The sequence below is a fragment of the Aethina tumida genome, chromosome 1, assembly GCF_024364675.1.
Source record: "Aethina tumida isolate Nest 87 chromosome 1, icAetTumi1.1, whole genome shotgun sequence".
Taxonomy (NCBI): domain Eukaryota; kingdom Metazoa; phylum Arthropoda; class Insecta; order Coleoptera; family Nitidulidae; genus Aethina; species Aethina tumida.
Genome location: NC_065435.1, coordinates 68935958 through 68960129, shown reverse-complemented (window position 1 = coordinate 68960129; position 24172 = coordinate 68935958). Strand labels below are relative to the sequence as shown.

The following is a 24172-nucleotide window of genomic DNA, read 5'->3' as shown; positions in this document are numbered from 1 at the left end:
TTTTTTAACATTATTACAATTCCTATTAATACATGTATTCCATTTGAATTAAATCATTTTTATTAAAAAAATAAATTTAAAAACTGACATTGCCTTAAAAACTGTTGAATAATTCATATCAAATGTATTATTGCAATCACGTTTCATTGTGTTTGTACTTTTCTATCCAATAATTTCTTGGAATGGTTTGTGTATAAATTTATTAACATTCCCAACCCTTAATTCACATTGTTCCTAAGTTTATCAGTAAATAAAAATAAATTATCAAGTGTAAGCATAAAACATTTTTTGCTTGTTTTAATAAAATTATTTCTAGTTCTGCCAGGTATTTATAAAATTAACTCCTGTAAACTAGCTTTCATGTTTACAAGAATAAACTATAATGAAGTAAAATTTTATGGATTAACCAGTTACAATATATCCTTTTGCTTATTCCTACTAATGTCCAAAAAATGTATTTATTTTATTAGGTGCTAATTTAGTATACAATTTTAATATTAACTGAGAAAAAGCAAAAAATAGATAAATTTCTGTTGTCAAACCTAAAGACCACTATGTGACAAAATGCTAGTAACTGAATCCTAAACTTAAATATTTACATTTGAATTTTATAAAAAATATAAATATATACAACCAATTTGTTACAAAATTATTTATTCAAATAAAATTACAGACACAATTAAAACTTTTTTAAACAATGCATCACCGCATTTCTTAACTTTGTCCTTAATTTTTCATCACCATTACACACTACATGGGTACTATTGTCTTCTATCTGTATTAAAGCATCTTCTTCTTGCTAGAATAGATTTTAAAAACTTTATATTGTTTTATAAAATGTATAATGAATAATTCATACCAAATGTACTACAACTACATTTCCGTGCGTTTCAACTTTTGCATCAGAAATTCCCTCTTGCGACAGCTTGTGTATAAATTCGTTAAGATTGAGTGACCCCCATTCATATTTCACATTCTTCTTAAGTTTATCAGTAGGATCCTAAATAAAAATAAATCATTGCACCATTAAAAATGTTTTACGTAAAAATTCTGACGCAATAAAGTTTAGAAGAATATACCTCTATACGATAAACATTATCCTTCACAGTCAGATTACCGCTAATCGTCGATAAACTGATGCCATTCTTAATTTCCACTGGTGCAATCTTTTGTGCAACTGCTGATTCAAACAGCACCAGTCCTTGCTTACGTTTCAAAGGCAAGTTGATAACTTCGCCCCATTTATAAGGAATCAAATTCCTGTCGGGGCCAGCGTCAATGATCAATTCCGTCAAATTCGGGTTTGCCACCGGGGGCTGAGTGTAACATTCCGGGACGACAAGAGTGGTGGGTTTAAGGTCCCTTATAAGTTTATTTGCCTGGTTAAAATTTAACGATGTGTCGATGGCACAATGCGTTACTTTCATTTGCAATGGTTGATAGGGCGCCAATGCGTCTACGTAATCGAAATCTGGCTCTAAAATTCACACTTTTATAATTAAGAAACATTGCTTCTTTTATTGTATTTTGCATACCAGTAAAAACGATGCAATTTCGTGGATTATTACCCCATAGTTCAATAAAGTGCACCACATCGCCATACCGTAAACTCGGATGACCACAAAATACAACACAAGGCTATAATTAATACAATAATTAACAAATCACTTAAAATGTAAAATTTTAAACCTCTTGAAAATCGGTGCTGAACCCATCGGAATATATGTGCTTGAAGTGCTTCAATTTGGAAGTCTTGACCAGAGAGGCATGTGGAAACGGTTCTTCAGGCACATAGACCTTATTTTGTTTCGTCGACGACAACCACTCAGCCAATATGTTGGAATAAGCCAATGACATGTCTGCCACTGGTGACACAAAGAACATGGGACAATTCGAGACTCCTAACTCCTGCATTTTCATTGACAGACACTCAAACAAATCGTATACTACGCCAGTTGGATAACAGGGAATCAAAACATTACCGCCACCTCTCAGCGTGACACCTGTTAAGCAAATTTATTATATTGCCAGAAATATTACTCATTAATTAATATTACCAACAACCGCACACAAAACGCCCAGCATTGAATCCGGATTACTTATAGGCGTTTGAGTCAAATCGGTCATAATTAAAACGTCGGCGTTCTTTAAAGAATTGTGATCCATTGGACGAGGATGCGTAGTTAATGTACTCGAACCACTTAAGTACACAATTTTTTCGTGATCTGATGATATTACCCAATTGGCAGAGCCTAAACAATAACCAGAACTCGCAGGCACGACTTGCAAGGCCCCGTACACGTCCTATAATTTAAATAAAACAATATGGAACATACCAATTTATACAGTTTAAATTGCTTACGATTTTTTCATTATAGCCAACCATTTGTATTCTAGAAAGACTCGCGTTTACACTAGCCATGTTATAAATTTGTTTCCAAGATTTTGCTTTAAAAGAATCACAGAGGGGATATGGTAATTTATGCAACAAATTTTTCCATTGGGTTGCAAATGTTGCCTTTGGACATTGTTCTATATAAATAACCAACTCTTCTAATAGAAGTCTGGAATATACTCCATTATCATATTAATAAGCAACTTACTAAATAGTCAAAAGAATTTATCCTCTCAAAATGTACCTTCCAATATGTAGAGTAGGTTCCGTTGCATAAACTCTTCCTTGAAATCCAGTGCCTTCAGTAATAAATGGCAGAGCCATCATGCACAAATAATTTGAAATAAGGATAACATCAACTTGAGCAAAATCAATCAGTTTATCCAAAGGGGGACAGAATTCTGGTGGCGAATCTACAAACACTCTATCCCCATTTTCTTTAAGTTCCTAAAAATTACAAAATAATCACCATGTATTTGTTAAGTTTAAAATTTGTTAATGTATTCTCACTCCTTCTAAATCTGGATCTGAAACATCTGGAGGCATCCAAGTGGGCAGATTTTGTAATTTATTTGAGGGTACAAATGGCAATGGTAGGAAGTTCAATACTGATTGCATGGATAAACCACAGTCCAGCATCATTGTAATTTCTCGAAAAGTTAAAATGTGACATGGTTTATTGGGATCGTTGCTTAAGCAGTACTAAAATAAATAGTGACATTAATATTCTAACTGACTGACTTTTGATTTCTTACCAATTTCATGTTCTTTTATATTATTGTTGACTAATACAATATTATTTGTATTTAAGAATATAACCTAAAATTTCATTTCTCACTTCACGATGAATTGAAAGAAATCTGGTGCGATCACATGTTCATTACCAATCTATAATGAAAATATGTTTAATATATTAAATATAAAAAGTGTTTTTTTATATTTATTAAAAATTTGTAATAGCAGTTAAATTCTGCAAACTATACAGAATAGTTCAATAAACCTACGGTCAGTAGCACCAAAGTCATTTTAGTTCAAATTTTAATCATAGAAATGCTCGAAATTCGAACTTCGAATTCTACTTGCAAGTTTGTTGTTTGTTGTTCTACTATATGCGTTTAAAGTTATGCGACAAAAAAGATATAGAAGATTGAAATATATTTTATACACTGAACAACATTTGAATTCGAATCTTGAAATGTCTTACAAAATGATTCATTTTATATTTTGTGCTATTTCTCTAGCCACCTCCGTATCTTATTATTATACTTGTGATTTAAACAACTTCGTTTTTAATATCTTAACTTTTTGTCAAATTAAATAACAATATACAACATTAAATTAATTAATATAATCATATTTTATTTACAAAATAATTTATCTTAAATATAATCATCAAGACTATCACTCTTTTACAATTAATATAGACGCATTCATATATTGTTTTAGTTCAAAAACGTTTCCCACTCTCTTACTGTTTATTTTAATGATTACACGGGCTTACAGAAAGATAACGATCACATTTGGAACATCGGGAATTGTCCAACAGTTTGTCCGACACTATTGAAAACATATTATAAGAGTTTATAACCTATTTTTGATATTTTAATTGATAAAGTAATCAATATTTCGCACCACAACCACTACCTAACTACCTCAAATAATTAATGACACCACCCCCAAAAATGTGTGCATGTCAATCTGATATATACAGATAAATAATGATTGTAACAATCAATTTCACGTGTCATTCCAATGTTTAGAATACTAAGGACTAGTAACAAAAATAATACACAGCAATTTTATATTTATATTCATGATTTTTTTATTAATAATTTTACCCAGGTAATAGTTATAGAATCACAGTACTTGTGGTCACTGATCACATATTAACAAGTATAATGAATATATTAATGTATTTGTGATTGTAACAAAGAATAAAAAAATATTATTTTGAGGACATAAATTTTGTCAATTTATTAAAAATATTGTGTGTAACTTATACAAACATATATTTAAATGTATTTAATACATAGATCTGATTATTTATATTATTAAATAAAATAGTCTGGTAAACATTTTTCAGTTAATCATATCAAATAACTCATATAATTACATATATATTTCTATTAACGTTTTGTCTTTTTTAACTGAAAAGTGTTTTCAGTTGTTTGCTTTAATAGAGACGTTAAATTTTAATTTCGCAAATGTAAACTAATAAAGTACAAGTACAGTTTCATTTCTCAAACTTAAGATATATTTTACGAAATTAGTTTGTTTAGGTCGTCTTCGTTGGAACGTATGTAAAACCAGTCTTTTTATGGATGATCAGTTCTTAAGCTTGGTAAATAAACAAATTACATTCTTCAACAAAAATATTTTATAATATTGAATAATTTAAACTATATCTCATTATTACAGTTACTGTGAATTAAGCATTAATATAACAAAAACCTCGTTTTTAATATGTTTATTTTTTGTCAAATTAAATTACAACATACAATATAAAATTAATTTTATAATGATACGTATTTTATTATATATTTTTAACAAAATTATATTTTTTAAGTATATTTCTTAATTATAATTATTTGTAACATCAAAACTATCACTCTTTTACAATTAATATATTCGCATTCATATTTCGTTTTAGTTCAAAAACATTTCCCACTCTCTTATTGTTTAATTTAATAATTACATTAAATCTAGATTTTGCTTGAGGACTCTTTTTTAAAGTACAAATACAATTTAAATCATTAAATTTAAGTTCAATAATTACACATTCTTTTAAGTCGTCCAGGTAAAAGTATAATTTATGACCGTTTAAAGTCGAATATACAAAAAACTTTTCCTCTACTGAACTATCACTTAAAGTATTAGCCAAGTTAAATATATTACTTGTCAATATAAACACATATGACTTGTTTTTATGAGTCGAAACATGCGCCTTTAAACATTCAATACTCGAAATGTTTTTCTCCGGACAAATTGGGCAAATTAATGGGTCACGAAAACTACAGTTCAATTCATGTATAAACAATTCACTGGAAACAAAATATTCTCCGCAATTCCATTTACAAAAAAATTTTAATTGTCTGTGAACATTTTTATAAATTTTCTCAAAAGTTAAATAAGGATTGTGGCCAGGACAGACAATCTTCATCAGTTGACACCTACTGCATAACAAATGTTTCTCAAGACAATTACAAGTATACATGACAGTCTCAAATATTAAAAACTTACAACTAGAACAAACTGAACTCAATGTTGTTACTGTATTCTTTTTGTGTAACAATAAAGTTTTACATGGGGATAATTTCCAGTCCTTGTTATCAGTAAAAAATGTTTCATCAGCAAAAATTGTTCTTCGAAGGTGATGCTCTTTATCGCCTACTTCTTTGTGTGAAATATTCTGCTTTTTTAATAATTCTTGTGGAATATTATTTAACTGAAGTGGGTTTAATTTAGACAAGTTGCTATTTTGAGGTACAAGGGGTTCTATTTGAACCATTGACAAGGAGTTTTCATGGTCATAATTTACAATTAATTCGCAATTGACAGCACATTGTCCATCTGTTAAATTCATTTCTAGCTTATCATCATAGAAATTCTGAAAAGGAGTTTCAATGTGTTCATCATTTAGTAATCGAAATTTGTATTTTAATTTAGATACAATTTCAGATGGCCCCAAACAACTGGTGCTCAATGATATTTTATTATCAGCACTAGCTGAGGCGTCTATAAAAAATATATGTTTATCAGTATAATACATCAAAACTTTGAATGTATCCAATCGACTGACTTTGAATTCAGGTTTATTTATCACAGACCTATTGTGCTGTTCTTTAAAATGCGGTATCATGCTGTAACTTGGAATCCATTTGTCTGCACACACAGGACATTTGTATTTATTCGTTTTACATTCCATCTCATGTTCTACAACTTCACTAATCCGCAGTAACTTGGGGCAGCCTTCGTAACGATTCACGCACTTAAACAGCATTCTTTCAGCAATTTTATTATAGTTGGATGGCACACCGAAGTCCACATCAACGCAACGACCACATACTATTTTGTAATTGGGTAAAATGTATACGGGCATTACAGAAAGATAACGATCACATTTGGAACATCGGGAATTGTCCAACAGTTTGTCCGACACAATTGAAAACATCTTATGTGTTTATGAACTTTCTATTTTAGATATTCTAATCAATAAACTAATCGATAATTCGCACTATAACCACATTGTTTAATAATTCAGTTCATAAACAAAAATAATTAATCACACCGCCTGCGAAAGTTGTTGTATGTCAATCTGACATAACAGATTAAAAAATTTCTGTATTTGGAAAAATTGACAGACTGTATCAATCAGTTACTACGGTCGTTCCAATGTCCAGAATACTAAGGACCAGTAACGAAGATAATACACAGAAATTTTATAATTATAAAATTGATTTTTTGTTATTAATAATTTTACCCGAATAATTTCCATGTATAGAATCACAAAACATGTACTCAATGATCACTGATAACATATTTACACATATAAAAGCTACAAATATCTACAGATGTAACCAATACATTCATGTATTTGTGATTATAGCTCAAAATTAAAAAAAATGATTATAAATTTTTAGTTCAAGTATACGGGACTATAAATTTGCAAAATGCAAAATATACAAATACTTGTAATTTGGGTTGTCTATTCAAATTATATATTTAAAATTTGTTACAGTTTGTCCGACACTATTGAAAACATATTATAAGAGTTTATAAACTTCCTATGTTAGATATTTTAATCGATAAAGTAATCAATATTTCGTACTCAGTTTCACGTGTCATTCCAATGTTCAAAATACTAAGGACCAGTAACGAAAATGATACACAGAAATTTTATATTTATATTCATGATTTTTTTATTAATAATCTTATCCAGGTAATAGATACAGAATCACAGTACTTGTGATCACTGATCACATATTAACAGGTGTAATGAATATTTTAATGTATTTATGATAGTAACAAAGAATAAAAAATTATTATTTTGAGGATATAAATTTTGTCAATTTATTAAAACTATCGTGTATAACTTATACGAACATATATTTAAATGTATTTAATACATACATCTGTATAATTTATATTATTAAATAAAATAGTCTGGTAAACATTTTTGAGTTAATCATATCAAATAATTCATATGATTACGTATATATATTTCTATAAACTTTTTGTCTTTTTTATCTGAAAAGTGTTTTCAGTTGTTAGAATTAGACATTAATATAACAAAAACCTCGTTTTTAACATATTTATTTTTGTCAAATTAAATTACAACATATAATATAAAATTAATTTTATAATGATATATATTTTTAACAAAATTATATTTTTTAAGTATATTTCTTAATTATAATTATTTGTAACATCAAAACTATCACTCTTTTACAATTAATATATTCGCATTCATATTTCGTTTTAGTTCAAAAACATTTCCCACTCTCTTATTGTTTAATTTAATAATTACATTAAATCTAGATTTTGCTTGAGGACTCTTTTTTAAAGTACAAGTACAATTTAAATCATTAAATTTAAGTTCAATAATTACACATTCTTTTAAGTCGTCCAGGTAAAAGTATAATTTATGACCGTTTAAAGTCGAATATACAAAAAACTTTTCCTCTACTGAACTATCACTTAATGTATTAGCCAAGTTAAATATATTACTTGTCAATATAAACACATATGACTTGTTTTTATGAGTCGAAACATGCGCCTTTAAACATTCAATACTCGAAATGTTTTTCTCCGGACAAATTGGGCAAATTAATGGGTCACGAAAACTACAGCTCAGTTCATGTATAAACAATTCACTGGAAACAAAATATTCTCCGCAATTCCATTTACAAAAAAATTTTAATTGTGTGTGAACATTTTTATAAATTTTCTCAAAAGTTAAATAAGGATTGTGGCCAGGACAGACAATCTTCATCAATTGACACCTACTACATAACAAATGTTTCTCAAGACAATTACAAGTATACATGACAGTCTCAAATATTAAAAACTTACAACTAGAACAAATTGAACTCAATGTTGTTACTGTATTCTTTTTGTGTAACAATAAAGTTTTACATGGGGATAACTTCCAGTCCTTGTTACCAGTAAAAAATGTTTCATCAGCAAAAATTGTTCTTTGAAGGTGATTCTCTTTATTGCCTACTTCTTCGTTGGAAATTTTCTTCTTTTTTCTTAATAACTCTTGTGGAATATTATTTAAATGAAGTGGGTTTAATTTAGACAAGCCACTATTTAATGAAAGAATATTCAGTGAATGAGTTCCTGCATTCAAATGAGATTTCTGAGGTACAAGGGGTTCTATTTGAACCAGTGACAAGGAGTTCTCATGGTCATAATTTACAATTAATTCGCAATTGACAGCACGTTGTCCATCTGTTAAATTCGTTTCTAACTTATCATCATAGAAATTCTGAAAAGGAGTTTCAATATGTTCATCATTTAGTAATCGAAATTTGTATTTTAATTTAGATACAATTTCAGATGGCCCCAAACAACTGGTGCTCAATGATATTTTATTATCAACACTAGCTGAGGCGTCTATAAAAAATATATGTTTATCAGTATAATACATTAAAACTTTGAATGTATCCAATCGACTGACTTTGAATTCAGGTTTATTTATCACAGACTTATTATGCTGTTCTTTAAAATGTGGTATCATGCTGTAACTTGGAATCCATTTATCTGCACACACAGGACATTTGTATTTATTCGTTTTACATTCCATCTCATGTTCTACAACTTCACTAGTCCGCAGTAACTTGGGGCAGCCTTCGTAACGATTCACGCACTTAAACAGCATTCTTTCAGCAATTTTATTATAGTTGGATGGCACACCGAAGTCCACATCAACGCAACGACCACATACTATTTTGTAATTGGGTAAAATGTATACGGGCATTACAGAAAGATAACGATCACATTTGGAACATCGGGAATTGTCCAACAGTTTGTCCGACACAATTGAAAACATCTTATGTGTTTATGAACTTCCTATTTTAGATATTCTAATCAATAAACTAATCGATATTTCGCACTATAACCACATTGTTAAATAATTCAGTTCATAAACAAAAATAACTAGTCACACCGCCTGCGAAAGTTCTTGTATATCAATCTGACATAACAGATAAAAAAAATATCTGTATTTGGAAAAATTGACAGACTGTATCAATCAGTTTCCACGGTCGTTCCAATGTCCAGAATACTAGTAACGTCCAATAACAAAGATAATACACAGATATTTTTTAATTATAAAAATGAATTTTTGTTATTAATAATTTTACCCGAATAATTTCCATGTCTACACATAGAAAACCTATAGATATCTACAGATGTCATCTATAGATGTCAATACATTAATGTATTTGTGATTACAGCACAAAATTAAAAAAAATAATTATAAATTTGCAAAATGCAAAAAATACAAATACTTGTAATCTGAGTTGTCTATTCAAATTGTATATTTAAAATTTGTCATTGTAAATGAATAAATTTGGTTTGGTCAATTTGTTATAAATATTGCGGGTATTTCATACAAATATATATATATATATATATATATATATATATATATGTATATATATATATATATATATATATATATATATGTATATATATATATATATATATATATATATATATATGTATATATATATATATGTATATATATATTGGATATATTGGATATATATATTGGATATATACATATCTATAATTTATATTATAATATAAAATAGTTTGAGAAACAATTTTATATTTATTATTATTTAATCATATCAAATAATTCATATAATTACATATATATTTCTATTAATGTTTTATCGATTTGATTGAAAACTGTTTTTAGTCGCTTGCTTTGATAATAATCTAACATTTTTAATCCACAAATGTAAACTAGTAAAGAACAATTCGAATTCTAAGGTTCGTTATTAGTTTAAGTCGTCGTTATAAAAATCTAAATGAGGACGTATTCGTTGGGATGTATGTAAAACCTGTCTTTTTATGGATGATGAGTTTGTAAGTTGGATATATAAAAAAAATGTTTAACTAATACGAAGAAAAAATTGCGATGGATATTATTACAAGTTTACGGCCATATTTAAAAATTTTAATCACGAATTTAAGTTAATAAACTTAGTATAGTTAAGTAAGTTAAGAAACCAAGTATACAGCCAAAAAATAAAATTCAAGAATAACGGATTTTATTTACAACAATGAACTTAACATACAATACATTTATACTAAAAATTTTTGCAAATGCTGACTTTCGCTTCTAATCCAGATCGTTTTCTCTCATGAGAAACCAACGGTAATTCACCATCATTGCTACAACCAATCTTGGTGTCGTTGCCCCATTCTTAGAAAATCCTTTCTTACTCGCACTTACTCGGTAACCGCACTCAAATTTTTGTAGCTTGCAAGAAGTGAATTTTCTCAAGTAATTCTTTTTAAGTATTTAGTAGTTTACCTCATTTTGTTTCCTAAAAATCTCAGAAACAATTCATTTAAAGTTCTTCCACGCTGCAAATTCATGCTTTGTGGTCCAACAAATATTCCTTCTTTAAGCTTAGCTTAGTTTAGAAAAAAAATTGTTTTATATACTTAAATACATCTTCCCTTTATCTAATGGTTTAATACAATTTTGTATCAATCAGAACTTGATATGAGATGAAGGTAACAAAACTGGTCTGGGATCATCGAGAGATATATTCTTCACGTTAGTTTGGCTTTACTTTTTAATAGTTTTGTGTTGATTTAGTGATTCAAAGACAAAGAAAACAGCAATACTGTCATTTTTCATTTTAATTAATATTTCTATTTACAGGAGTATAACGTTTCTTTCTTCCCGTTGGAAGTGAGTTTTGCAATAAAATAATTAATGTAAATAATTAAAAGAACAAATCTTAGTATTAAGATTACTGTAAAATAGTGCCACTAAACGTAAATTTATTTGTGTGTGCTGTTTCTTTGGCCAGCCAAATCTGACTAATATATGCGTTTCGAGTAATATGTCCAGTTAAGATGTGTGACTAAAGAAGAAAAAAATAGACAAACTTTTAATTAAATTTTGTGAAATATCTTTCAATATATTGTTTAAATGTTTACATATTATTATATTTTCACAATCATAAAAATATGATGAAACATTATATATTTGATTATTGATCATTGATGCCGGAGATTTTATTAATAAATTATAAATCTAACAATATCTAAACATTAAGTTCCTTGCACAAATTATTTCAATTTAAATATTAAAATAAAATCATTAAACACATGTATATAATGTATAACAAATTGAAATAACGTAGAATTAAATATTCTAGTCTAATAATATTTGGTTTTATCATACGGTATAGTTTTTTAGTTGTTGGGTGTTCTGGGGTTGTTCTACAGACATTCGACCTACAGGTGATTTCACACACAGCGATATTTAGTAGGTCAGCTACACAACCTATGTCAACAGAAGAAAGTAACCTTACATTGTATTTTAACACGACCGAACGAGTATACAGTTAAAATGGATATAGAAGACATGCCAATTGAAATGGACGAACAAGAAATGGCTGGGCCAAGTGCTTGTGATTCAGATTCAGACTCTGACGACAATGACGATGCGGGCTCCACTAAAAAGAAGCGAAAAAAGACCGTGACTTCCAAGCTTCCATTACATTTGAAAGGCTTAATGGGGGAAGCAAACTTAAGATTTGTCAGGGGCGATTTGGCTACTGCAAAAAAGATGTGTTACGAGGTGATAAGAAATTGTCCAGATGCTTTTGAACCATACTTAACATTGTCGCAAATGTACGAAAATAAAAATAGAAAAAAGTACAGAGGGTACTTGTTGCTAGCATCACATTTGTTTCCAGCAGGCATAGACATTTGGTGTAGGCTGGCTGACTCTTATTTGCAAGAGAACCAACCTATGCAAGCTATCAAATGTTACACAAGTGCTATGAAAAATGAAACGGCTGTTAAGAACATGGAGTTGCACTATAAGCGACTGGAATTAGTTGAGAAACATTGCAAGGAAACTCATGTAATAAGGTGCAAACAGTGCATAGCTAATCATTTACCAAGGAAACAATATGACAAAATAATTAAAATCTGTATGGATTTGGCTAAAGAACTTTTCATACAGGGTAATTACATAAGATCTATAGAAGTTTTAGATATTCCCTTCAGAAGAGTACCTGATAAAGTGACTGATGATCTTTTGAATATGATGCTCGAATCACTATTGGCATGTGAACGTTTCACTGAATGTTTGGATATATTTGTAAGATTTTGTCATTTTGAATTTGATGTTTTTGTACAAGATGACCAGAAGATTGTAATAAATTCATACACAATTCCTCCCAGTCTTCAAGTAGATTTGAAGATTAAGTTTGTCATCTGTGTGATCAAATTAAAAAGTAATCACTTAGTTACACAATTAATAGATGAAATTGTCATAAATGATGATGTGGAATTATATGGGGATTTGTATTTGGATGTTATTGAAGCATTAATGCCAGGAATGCCTCAAGAGGCATTAAAACTGCTGATACCTCTCATTAAAAGCAAGAATTTTTCACTGGCTGCTATTTGGCTCAAATATGCTGAATGTCTGAGTATGTGCAACATGATCGAACAAGCAATAGAAGCATATTTCACAGTCATGTCTCTGGCACCACAACATATAGAAGTTCTTTATCCTTTAGCTATGTTGTTGTTGAAACAGGATAAACAACAAGAGGCTCTTGATGTACTCTCATTAGATTTAACAACAAACAAATTAGATGTAGTAGTCTTAATGGAGAGAATGAAATTATTGCAAGCAATTAATGACTTTGATGAGTATTGGAAATCAGCTGAATTATTGTTGTCTAGACACTGTGTTGTTTTGAAACATCCAGAGGAACTCAAATGTGTTACAACTATGATGACTGTTAAGTAAATATTTTGTATTTATTACATCTATTAACAAAAATTAACTTTTATTTTTTTTTTCATAGGGAAAAAATGGCGAAAATTAGGAAAATGAGGCAGTTCAGAGGGGATGATCCTACAATTGAAACTGACTTTGAAAGTATACGTGAACCATCAAATGAAGAGGAGTATAAATTCTACAGATCTATCATGCAATACGCCAAAGATTGCAATAACTTCGTCATGTTTCAAAAGTTCGCCTTCATGGGATTATGCTCAAAGAAATTTACCAAATATTTTGGTATGTTTTTTAACTCCAGTGTTTAATAATCATTAATATTATTTTATTTCTAGATGAAATACTCCTTTGTGCATTTTACGCGAGTGTACTGAACAACGATCACTTTCACGCCTACAGCTTAATCCGCGACAGATTGTTACGCAACAACTTCGAATACGCGAAGAGCATGTTGACTTGGAACTGGTTCAACGTCATCCTCCAGACTCCGGATGACTTACGTCATGTGCGTTTTTTGGAACGACACGAGGTGAAACTGAAAGCACCGCCAATGCGAGTTATAGAAGCAAATTATGATGTGTCCGTCGGAAATTACATGGCAGGCTTGACGTTCTTCATGCAGGAGTACAAAAAGACCCAAAGTGCTTACAGTGCCTTCATGTTGGGAGTTATAATGGTGCAACTGTACACGCAAAAATATAACAGGCCTAGAAAGAAGCTTATGGCTGAAACATCTAGTTATTTGTTCATGAATTATGCAAAGACAAGGAGTAAGGAAGCTGAACAAGAAGTGTTCTACAACTTGGGAAGGATGTATCAGCAGTTGGGTGTTATGTATTTGGCGGAATTTTATTATAATAAAGTGTTTGAAGTGAATAACGACTTTTTGGAACAGCATCCAAAGATTGTTTGTTTGAAAAGAGAAGCTGCTTTTAATTTACATATTATGTATAAATACTCTGGCAATTATGTTGCTGCTAGAAACATTTTAATGCAGCATATTGTTGTGTGATATTTTTTTTAATTCTATTTATTTGTTATATAGACATTATGAAATAAAATATAATTTTTATATAAAAAAATGTTTATTTATTACCTAGTAATTAAACAAGATATAAATAAAATAAAATTACAACATTTGAGCATTAATCCTTATTAGGTTTTAGCTTTTTGAAAGATTGTCTAGATGCATGCTCCATTTCTATGGCTTTCTTCATAGCACTTAAGAACTCTGAAAGTGGTGAAAATGATCTTTTAGTGAACAGTGCATCAGCAATGAAAGGAACCTTCCTCAAACTTCTACCACTTAATCCTTCACTCATCTTGCAAATTTCCCACAATTTCAGATTAATACCACTTAACTTCTCTAGATCAATTAAAAAGAATTCAGTAGTATCCAGTAACTCTGCATCATTTTGTATTATTTTAGTCTGCAACACAATTATGCATATGTATATATTACATATTTGATAAAATTAATTTAAAATGTACCTTTATCAGTTCACACAAACATGAATGGTAGATTTTATATATTGCTTTACTGGTAGGTAATCCTAAGTATTGTTTTATATCAGCTCTATCTACAAAAGCAATATCAACTGTATCTGTCATATTGGATGTTGCAAATACCAACACATTTGGAAACCGTTTCAACTGATCAATTTGCGTTAAAACTGCATTCACAACTTTTATAGAATCACTAGGATCAGTATCTAAAAATATAAGATAAGACAAAAGAACATAAAAATTGTAAATAATTACCTGTGCATAACTCTCTTGCATGTGTTAAAGTTTCAACTTCATCTATCAGAACACATACAATTAAACTTTTGTTGTCAATTATATCATGTATTTTTGTGAACATTTTGTTTACTGATTTAACACTCTAAAATAATCAAACAGGTTATTTGCTTTACATAATACATTAAATTAATGAGTATATATACAAATACCTCTGAAAAATATTTAGAAAACAGGCCATCAGTCTTGACTTCAATAAACACACCTGATTGGAATCTATTTTGCATTCTGATAGAAATTTTTTGTGCCAATGCTTTACATAATGATGTTTTACCAGTCCCTGGAGGTCCATGCAAGAATACAACTTTGTTAAAACTTATTATATTTTCATTGATTCCATTGTCAGAATATTTCATCATAGTCTGGGCATATTTGAGTAACTAAAAATATGATCATAGAATAATATAGTATAAAAGATGATGTACAAACATTTTCTTTTATATCATTATCATAGTACAAGTTTTCCCAAATATCACAGAGTTCGGCAGATGGTAAAATATAATGATAGCCATATATTTGATCTTCATCATCTTCTGATGTTAGGTTTAATGGACCATAAGAATCCAAACTATAAACATACCATTGCAAATTATGAGAGTTAAAATCAATAGAGGTTTGCTCCTAAAATACACTTCAATTGTAAGAAAAAATATTTCACCTCAATTAAATTAAATTACTTACTTTATCTTTTAAATCTCCAATAATAATGGACTGAACATCATTGTACAAAACGATATCTTCATCTTGGTCAAAATTTTTTAATATTGTGTTAGGTTTTGGTTGTAGTTTTTCCAGATACTTTTGAACAACTGGTACAATACCTTCTTTATAGCATACCATTTCACTGCAACAAATGGTAAATGTTGAAAGTTCAATGAAATTGTTAGTTTAGATAATTTACCTTCGAAGAATTATCTCGATATCGACCATTTTAAGCGGTTTTAAAAAACTGTTATTAATACCATGCAACGAACAAATTTGAACATGTTTTGGTTCTCAGTAATGCAACTTAAAAAAATTAAATTTACAATGCTACTTTATTAAAAGAAGTTTTGATGATTTGTTACAATAGTTTTTAGAAAATATTATGTTTTAATAAACAATTTGTGTCTAAATTCAGATTTTGGTGATCCCACATTTTCATCGATCGATCAATCTAGCCAATTTATTCGATTTTAGTGACATTTCAAATTGGGACGTTGCCATTTAACTGTAAATTACTATATTAAATATATTATTTTTTTTCTTTGCTTTGACTTCTACACTGTTTATTTAGGTGTTACAATTTATCGTTGTTGTGTCCAATTGTGTTTAACAATTTTTTTTTTCAATTGTGAAAATTGTCACGTTTTTTAATTCGATCCAATTTTTTAGGTATAAAAATTGAAGAAATCATCTAACAAACTTTTTATATTTAACCACTGGATTAAGCACCCTTAATTAATAATAATTAATTATAATTATATAATTCATAATTCTGAGGAAATTAAAAAAATATTTATTTATAAAATGTATATTATTGAAACATACAAATAGAAGCTTTATTTATATGGTTTTAAATCATTTTTGATAAAATATTTGAATTTAACGGGCAATTAAGAATAATAGCAGGACAATTTTTGTGATGTTACAAATATCTTTACAAGATATTATTATATTTTATGTAATAGTTTATAAATAAACAAAATTAAAAAACTCCCACTAATTGTATAAACTAAATAACCAAGTTGGGAAATTAATATGCAGTTGCTTATAAAAATAAATTTAATAATATAATATTAACATACAGTATTTTATTTTATTTATAATCTAAGAGTTGATTTTTATTTTTGTTTGTGATATTTATTATTAAAAAATAAGTATAAAAACAAGAAGCATTATTATTAGTATTATTAAAATCTGTAATAATGTATTTAAAATATTTATTATATTAACATATTTTGTATAATTTCAATAGTTTTAATTGTTGTGGATTAAAAATATCAATTTCTTGAAACTAATTTTAGTTAAAAATGCTTTTTTGCTTTTTGACTTCCTTGTGCTGTCCTTACTGTGATGCATTTCTTATCCAGAAAAGTTAATAAATCCTAAAATAAATTATTATATTTGAACTAAAACTGTAATAGAATTTAAAATACTCACTTGTATGTGAAATTTAAAACCTTGTTCTTTGAGCATTTTGTGTAAAACTTCTAATTGAACTGGCTCATACACTAAAATATTTTTCTCAATTTCTGGATTTTCAGCCAAAAAATTATGCCACACAATTTGTAAAGGAATTCGGCAAGATGCTATCCTTACGGAGAATTTTCGTTCAAATATTAAATCATCCATTTGTTCGCTAAAATATTATTTTTTCATTAAATTCTTAAAGGTAATTTGTACACTTACCTCCCCACAATGTCACCAGTTCTTTTACAGGAATTTTGCTGATTTGATTGATAAAGGTTATCTTCATTTACCATTTTTAGTTTGTTGGTTTTTCTCTTTTTACTGTCAGGTAAATCGTCTTCATCGCTTTCATTATCTGCGAAAGGATGAGTATTTTCATATATATGTTTCAACAATTTAACGCCCCTTTGTCGTTTCAAAGGTTTTAAACCGAATTTATTCAACTCTTTGACAATTTTTGGAGTATCCATAGAATCATAATCGAGCATTGGTGTTACATTATGATTTTTAATTATCACATTTGTGGGAGTACTTGTAAAGTCTGCTTGTTGTTCGACTTCTCCAGGCTCCTTAACAATTTCATTACAAATTTCTACACTTTCCAATACATTATCAAAAGAATCGTTCAAAAATTCCGTTGCCAATGATTTCATTGAATTAAGTGTTCTACTTTTTGAAGATCTAGGTGTGTTAGAATTATTATGAGGCGTAGAAAGATGATTTTTTATTATCATCTCATCATTGTTACAACCGTTCTCAAATATATCATAATTTTCCATGTATGGAGTGGCATAATGGCAAGAATAATTCAATTCGTCGTCATTCAAACAGTCTTGAGAGCTGAATTTAGATGGATAATCATCAGTATCACTACCTATTTCCAAACTTTGAGCACGTTTAATCTCTGTTGATTTTGGCGTTCCTATTTCATTATGATATTTAATTGTTTCAATAAGCTTGGGGGATTCTGCATCGAGAAATGAGTTTCTTGAATTATTTAATTCTATAGATTCATTAATGTGATGTAGTGATAATCTTTTCTCGGGTTCCTTATCCATCGATTTCTGAATCGGATCATTTTTAAATGAATCTTGTCTATTCAGCATTTGTGTTATATAATCAGTAACATTTAATGAACTAGTAGTGTTATAGCGAAAAGACACTTCATGGCTCTCTGATTGGTTTCCTTCTGAAATTCTTGTTATTGTTTTTTGTACTGGTGAATGTATCTCAGGTGAAAATGATCCACTTGATTTATTTTGTGAAAAATCGTGTTCGTCGTCATTTATGATAATTTCCGGCAAGTGTATAGTTTTATTTGCTCCTCCATCTGATTTTACCATGTCATTTAAAGAGGAATTTTGCATTTCCAACTCTGTATTCATATGATCACCACAATCATTTGAAACTGTGTACTCATATTGTGTACATACTTCTTTTATCTTAGCAGTAGATGACTCCTCGTCAGAAGATTCTAAAGAATAATAATTTGAAGTAACTTTAAAATTTTGAGAGTAACCTTCAAAGTGAATAATGCCGCTCTGACTTGTATAGTTTGTTATGGGGGAAATACTAGGTCTCTCAGATTGGTTTCCTTCTGAAATACTTGTCGTTCTCGTTTTGTGTATTGGTGAATCAGCCTCAGGCGAAAATGGCCCACTTGATTTATTTTCTGAAGAATCGTGTTCGCCGTTATTTAAGATAATTTCCGGCGACGGTGTGGTCTTCTTTGCTTTTGCATCTGATTTTACCATGTCATTTGAAATTATGTACTCATTTTGGGTACATATTTCTTTGATTTTAGCAAAGGATGTCTCTTCATCAGAAGATTCCAAAGAATAATAATTTGTTGCTTTAAAATTTTGGGAGTAACCTTCAAAGTGTATAATACCGCTCTGACTTTTAAAGTTTGTAATGGGAGAAATACTAGGTCTTTTACTGAACTTATGTTCACTTATTTCGTCATCTGAGGATAATGTTAGGTCATGTACCAATTCTTTTTTCTCTTCCTTATCTGATATTTCACTTAAATGTAAATTCATGGAAGGATCTGAACAATTATATTTGACAGCAGCCTTGTTTTCTTCTTCATCAACCTCCACTTCTTTATAAGATTGTGACAATTGTTTTATTTCAGTAATTTCTGCAATTGATTTTTGTTTTACTTTATCATTTTCGCAACTATTAGTTTCTTCATCAGATGAAAGAGTTAAATCAATTTGATCTAAATATTTAGATGTCGTTGGAATAGATTCTTTAGATGATCTCATTTTATTTTCGGGAAAGGCATAAAGATTAATTGGATTATTAAAAACCTCTGTTTCTTCATCTGAAGCAAATAAATCTGGTGATATGCTTCTATTACAAGAGTTGTTTTTAACGGATAACGTATTTTCTGGCAATATTATTTCTGATATGCTTCTATTACAAGAATTGTTTTTAAAGGATAACGTATTTTCTGGCAATATTATTTCTAAAGAATCATTTAGTTTATTAATCTCCATATTCGCAACAGTTAAATGAATGTCATTAGTCTCTGGAGAATTGTGATTAGATGGTTGATAGTTTTCTATGTTATCTTTCCTGTGTATCATTGCACTTGCATCAATTTTAGAGATTGGATTATAGTTTCTTTCAGGACTCTGATCTCTACCAGCTATTTTTGTCCAGTCTCTTAGTAATGATCCAGATTTTACTTGAGAATATTCCAAATTTAACGCCTTAACATAATATAATTCTGGTTGTTGATGCTCCAAAATTATGTTATTAGTTTTAAATATAACAGACTCTTTTGCTACATACTCTCTTAGGTTTGATTTTAGAATATACTCTTGTTTCATTGAACATGTAGGACATGTATTTTGAGCTAATATTGTTGCTATTTTTGAAGATATTAAAGATTCTCTATCCTCTGGCGTTCTCATCTTAAGAATTGGTGTCACATATTTAAATCTACCAGGTTTACGTCGTTTGGGTTGCACCTGTAATTTTTCGTATAATTAGTTAAACCCAACATAACAGAATATCTCTTGTTAATAAACTTACTTCAAAAATTCTCCTATTTTGTGCTGCCAGTTGTTTCTTTTCACATTTGAACATAAATTGTTCCAAAGTGTGATATTTATAAGAATTATTTTTCTCATCTTGTTTGTTAATTGAATTGTCTGCCTCATATGTTGATCTGGACAATGCAATTGCCATTTGCAGATGATCCAAATTTACATCAAGATCCAATTTTGATGATTCCCCTTTAGTTAATTTAGTCTGAGTTGATCTTGGTCTACCTCTTCCTCTACTTTTGGAAGGTTTAGGTTTTTCCTTTTTTTGAATGGTACTGTTTCTTGTGCGTTTTGGGGATTTAAAATCACTTTCTTCACTGGTTGAGTCATTTAAATAGCCTTTAATTTCACTTTTCACTACACTGTTGTATGGTGATTGTATATCTGAATTTCTTGAGATTGTTTCTTTTGATTGTTGTTTGAAGAATTTGGAAATGGTTTGAATGTTATTGGAGCTAAATAAAAAAACAATTTTAATTTATTTACTTTATTCAACTACATAACAAGAATTATACTAAAGTTAACACAAACCTAGTTGAGTTAGATTTTGTCTTAGACATCTGGGTCGGTAATGATATATTTGTGGTACCATGGCCTTGGTTTTGCTTCATCTTCTTTCTGTATAAGTCTCTCTCTAGCTTTCAATAGAACGTCCTCGTAGGCACTATTACTTCTGGAAGCTTGAATTGCTTCTATCCTCCTTTGCAGATGTTCTGGGTTATCGAATTCGCCGTCTCTGATCCTTTGCTTCAACCGTTTTGCATACGGCGTCAATCTAGAGGGTCATGGTTAGAGAACAGAAATGACAACATGAACAGTACTTACTCGTATAAATACCAACAAAGTCCTCCCGCTGCAAGTACTGACAAGGCGAAATAATTCCGTTGATGATAAAAAGGTGTGCCTTTTGCTCGCCTAGGTTTTCTGTATTTTTCTGAGATACGTCTATCTTCCATATCAGAGCGTGACAACCTTTACGAAAACTTAAGATTAGTATTTATATTGCCATTCCAAAAACTGACATAACCTTTCGTCTATAACATAACCTTAGTTTAGTGAACTGTAGTTCAAATTTAACATAATTTCACAGAACTACAAGACGGTTAAATTATATGATTCTGCTGTGATAGTAGTACATCTAATTTTTAATGATAAATTTCAATATTTTTTGCCTTTAGTTTTATGAGAATGGTCTTTAGACGAAATGGAAATGAAGGAAATAAGGCAATAAGGCAATTTATTTGAAAAAAGTTATGTGTCAAAATTATAGACACCTATCAGGGGATTACGGATAGACGTTGCTACAGTGGTGGCAACTATTTTCAGTTGCAATGCTTAATCACGGTTTTTCAAATCAGGCACGCGTTGGACGCGTTGCAACAAATTTTAAGAATATTCTTTGATTATAACGGTTTTCTTTGATTAACGGCCACAAGATGAGTCCAGTAGTTAATTGTAGGATTTGTTTGGTACGTACATCAAAATTCAACCACATTAATAAGAATCCGAAAGCGCGAAGATTGATCAAAAAATTAATGCCCCAAACGGTAAGTTTTTTTACTACTTATTAAGTTAGAAATAAAACTAATATTGTAATGTATATTGTAGAATTTACAAACCGTAACACCAGTAATATGTAACACATGTCTAAGAACACTTATTATGTGGTCCGGCTTTAAAAAGACTGCATATGAATCACAAGAAACAATATATATAGAAAATTCGAGGCTTTCAAAAGGTCTTAGGAAAAGGACTGACACTGATCAAAATTCAACATGTAGAGTCTGTTTAGAAATAAATGATACAAAAAATATACCACTTTTTACTAATTCAAATGATAATAATGAATCCAATATTATAAAGAATATGATCAAAACTTGTTTTCCACAATTAGTAAGTTTATTTTGTTTTTATTGCTCTTATAAATAATTAACTGATTATGTTGTAGAACTTCAATATAACACGAAGACCGATATTATGCGGAAACTGTTGGAAAAAGATACAAAATATATACAAGTTAATAAAGATTTCTACTGAAGTTGAAAATAAACTCATAAAAGAAATTGAAACACAACCAAACAAAGAGCAGTTATTGACTAACGAAGATCTTAAATATATGAGAATAGATAGGAGTAAATTTAGAAATACAATGGAGCTGATTAATGTGGAGCGTAATTTAGAAGAAAATGATTTAAATATTGAGATTGAGGAAAATAAGGAAAACAGTTTAGTGGAGAGTCCAATTAGCAGCTCTTCTTCTGGATTTGAAATGACCACAAGCTTTAATTTAAATATTAACTCTGAGGGAGATAAGCAGAAGACATTAATGGAGAATCCAAGTAGCAGCTGTTCTTCTGGATTTAAAATGACCACAAGTGGTGCTAAGGATTTTGTGAATCTTGAAATCCCAAGGCAAGATCTAAGGAACACAGAAAACGAACTGAAAATTAATTTGGATTCACAAAATGTTGAAGATCTTTTACAAAATGCATTTGTATCTGAGAATTGTATGAATGTAGTGATGAAAAGTGTCTCAAAGAACGGTATTAATATAGTAACTAATAACTTAAATCGAGTTTCAAATATTCTCAAAACTAGAAATAATGTTGACGTAAGTTCGGTGGAAGTGTCATTGAAAACAACGAAGTCCAAAGTCCTTCTTGTAAAGAGGGTTTACACTTCTATTCCTTCAACTTCTAAGAGAAAATTTAAACCACCAAAGAATGAGGACAATGTACTGCAACTTCGTAACAAAGATTTTAATATACCAATCAATGGTAAGTAATTAACTGTTTCTTTGGTATATCACAATTTTCTTAGCAGCAACAGACCACCAACTTTTAAATTGATGTATTTTTCTTAACATATAAGACTGTTTTTGTTCTCTCTTTTTATTGATACATGAAAGGTAAACTGAACATTTTAAAATGATTTAATTACTATTGACTTTAATTGATCATTTAACATTTATTTATTATTGAAAATCCCATATTCAATACTTAGTTTAGCAGTTTTAGTAATGTGATTTAGTTATGATCAATATGAGAACGCGTACTTTTTATCAAAATTTAGTAAACTTGAGGTAGTATGTGGACTGCTGTATACTATTAGCTGTATAATGTGGGCCACATTATCTGTGCTTCTTCAAAAGCATAAGAAGATGCATATAAGCCTAAAAGTTAACAACACTTAAAATCTTATGTACTAAGGGGATGCACGTGTAAAAAAATATTTATTTTTATTTATTTTACTTATGTTTGAATGTATTTTGATTTGTTTATTTTTATTTATATTGGATTTTAGCTTATTTTTTAGATTTTATTCTTTGTATGACGAATAGTGATTTTATGTAACATAGTACCTGATAATTTAATTTGATGTATAAGAAAAATGTTTTTTTATTTTATGTTGTATGTTTTTTTAGAATTTTTATTTTATGTTGTGTGTTTTTTTAGAATTTTTATTTTTTTATATATATTTTTATGTCAATAAGCTCGTTTATTATTCCAACTTATTTTTATTATGTGTCTCTCGTCAAATCGGAAAACATAATAAATTATAAACTTGATGCATATTTTCAATTAGAGCTTGTTTTTACAATTACGGCATTGTGATTGTAACAGGGTACCTGATAACTTTATTTTTATGAATAAATTTTTTTTTTTGAATGTTGATATTGATTTATAATTTTTACTTGAATATTTGTTAAAATATATTTTTATATCAATAAGT

The 24172-nt window shown here is 29.1% G+C and overlaps 6 protein-coding genes across 6 annotated transcripts; 2 read left to right on the top strand and 4 right to left on the bottom strand.

Annotated features, from left to right (window-relative positions):
• Positions 1-637: 637 nt before the first annotated feature.
• LOC109600566 (integrator complex subunit 9) lies at positions 638-6354 on the bottom strand. Its single transcript, XM_020016735.2, has 11 exons — positions 6223-6354; positions 3151-3283; positions 2906-3097; positions 2640-2842; positions 2363-2564; positions 2058-2304; positions 1690-2003; positions 1536-1638; positions 1080-1477; positions 860-1000; positions 638-799 (listed from the first exon to the last, which is right to left on the bottom strand). The coding sequence occupies exons 2-11, from the start codon at positions 3157-3159 to the stop codon at positions 680-682; spliced, it is 1929 nt and encodes a 642-aa protein (XP_019872294.2). The 5' UTR covers positions 3160-3283; positions 6223-6354; the 3' UTR covers positions 638-679.
• A 433-nt stretch (positions 6355-6787) lies between these two features.
• Positions 6788-14485, top strand: LOC109599769 (general transcription factor 3C polypeptide 3). Its single transcript, XM_020015799.2, has 4 exons — positions 6788-6868; positions 11946-13414; positions 13477-13691; positions 13745-14485. The coding sequence occupies exons 1-4, from the start codon at positions 6788-6790 to the stop codon at positions 14419-14421; spliced, it is 2442 nt and encodes an 813-aa protein (XP_019871358.2). The 3' UTR covers positions 14422-14485.
• LOC126264402 (uncharacterized) lies at positions 7792-9713 on the bottom strand. The gene has a single exon (XM_049962265.1). The coding sequence runs from the start codon at positions 9447-9449 to the stop codon at positions 7833-7835; it is 1617 nt and encodes a 538-aa protein (XP_049818222.1). The 5' UTR covers positions 9450-9713; the 3' UTR covers positions 7792-7832.
• On the bottom strand, positions 14476-16269 carry LOC109599758 (pachytene checkpoint protein 2 homolog). The gene is made up of 7 exons (XM_020015788.2): positions 16111-16269; positions 15891-16053; positions 15639-15830; positions 15362-15589; positions 15171-15294; positions 14901-15121; positions 14476-14839 (listed from the first exon to the last, which is right to left on the bottom strand). Exons 1-7 carry the CDS (start codon positions 16137-16139, stop codon positions 14555-14557), a joined length of 1242 nt encoding a protein of 413 aa, XP_019871347.2. The 5' UTR covers positions 16140-16269; the 3' UTR covers positions 14476-14554.
• Positions 16270-17114: 845 nt separating this feature from the next.
• LOC109599839 (structure-specific endonuclease subunit SLX4) lies at positions 17115-21604 on the bottom strand. The gene is made up of 7 exons (XM_020015892.2): positions 21468-21604; positions 21266-21412; positions 20972-21215; positions 20427-20895; positions 17601-20362; positions 17352-17550; positions 17115-17296 (listed from the first exon to the last, which is right to left on the bottom strand). Exons 3-7 carry the CDS (start codon positions 21049-21051, stop codon positions 17216-17218), a joined length of 3591 nt encoding a protein of 1196 aa, XP_019871451.2. The 5' UTR covers positions 21052-21215; positions 21266-21412; positions 21468-21604; the 3' UTR covers positions 17115-17215.
• Positions 21605-21617: 13 nt separating this feature from the next.
• On the top strand, positions 21618-24133 carry LOC126264345 (uncharacterized). Its single transcript, XM_049961909.1, has 3 exons — positions 21618-21987; positions 22049-22333; positions 22389-24133. The coding sequence occupies exons 1-3, from the start codon at positions 21877-21879 to the stop codon at positions 23223-23225; spliced, it is 1233 nt and encodes a 410-aa protein (XP_049817866.1). The 5' UTR covers positions 21618-21876; the 3' UTR covers positions 23226-24133.
• The last annotated feature ends 39 nt before the right edge of the window (positions 24134-24172 follow it).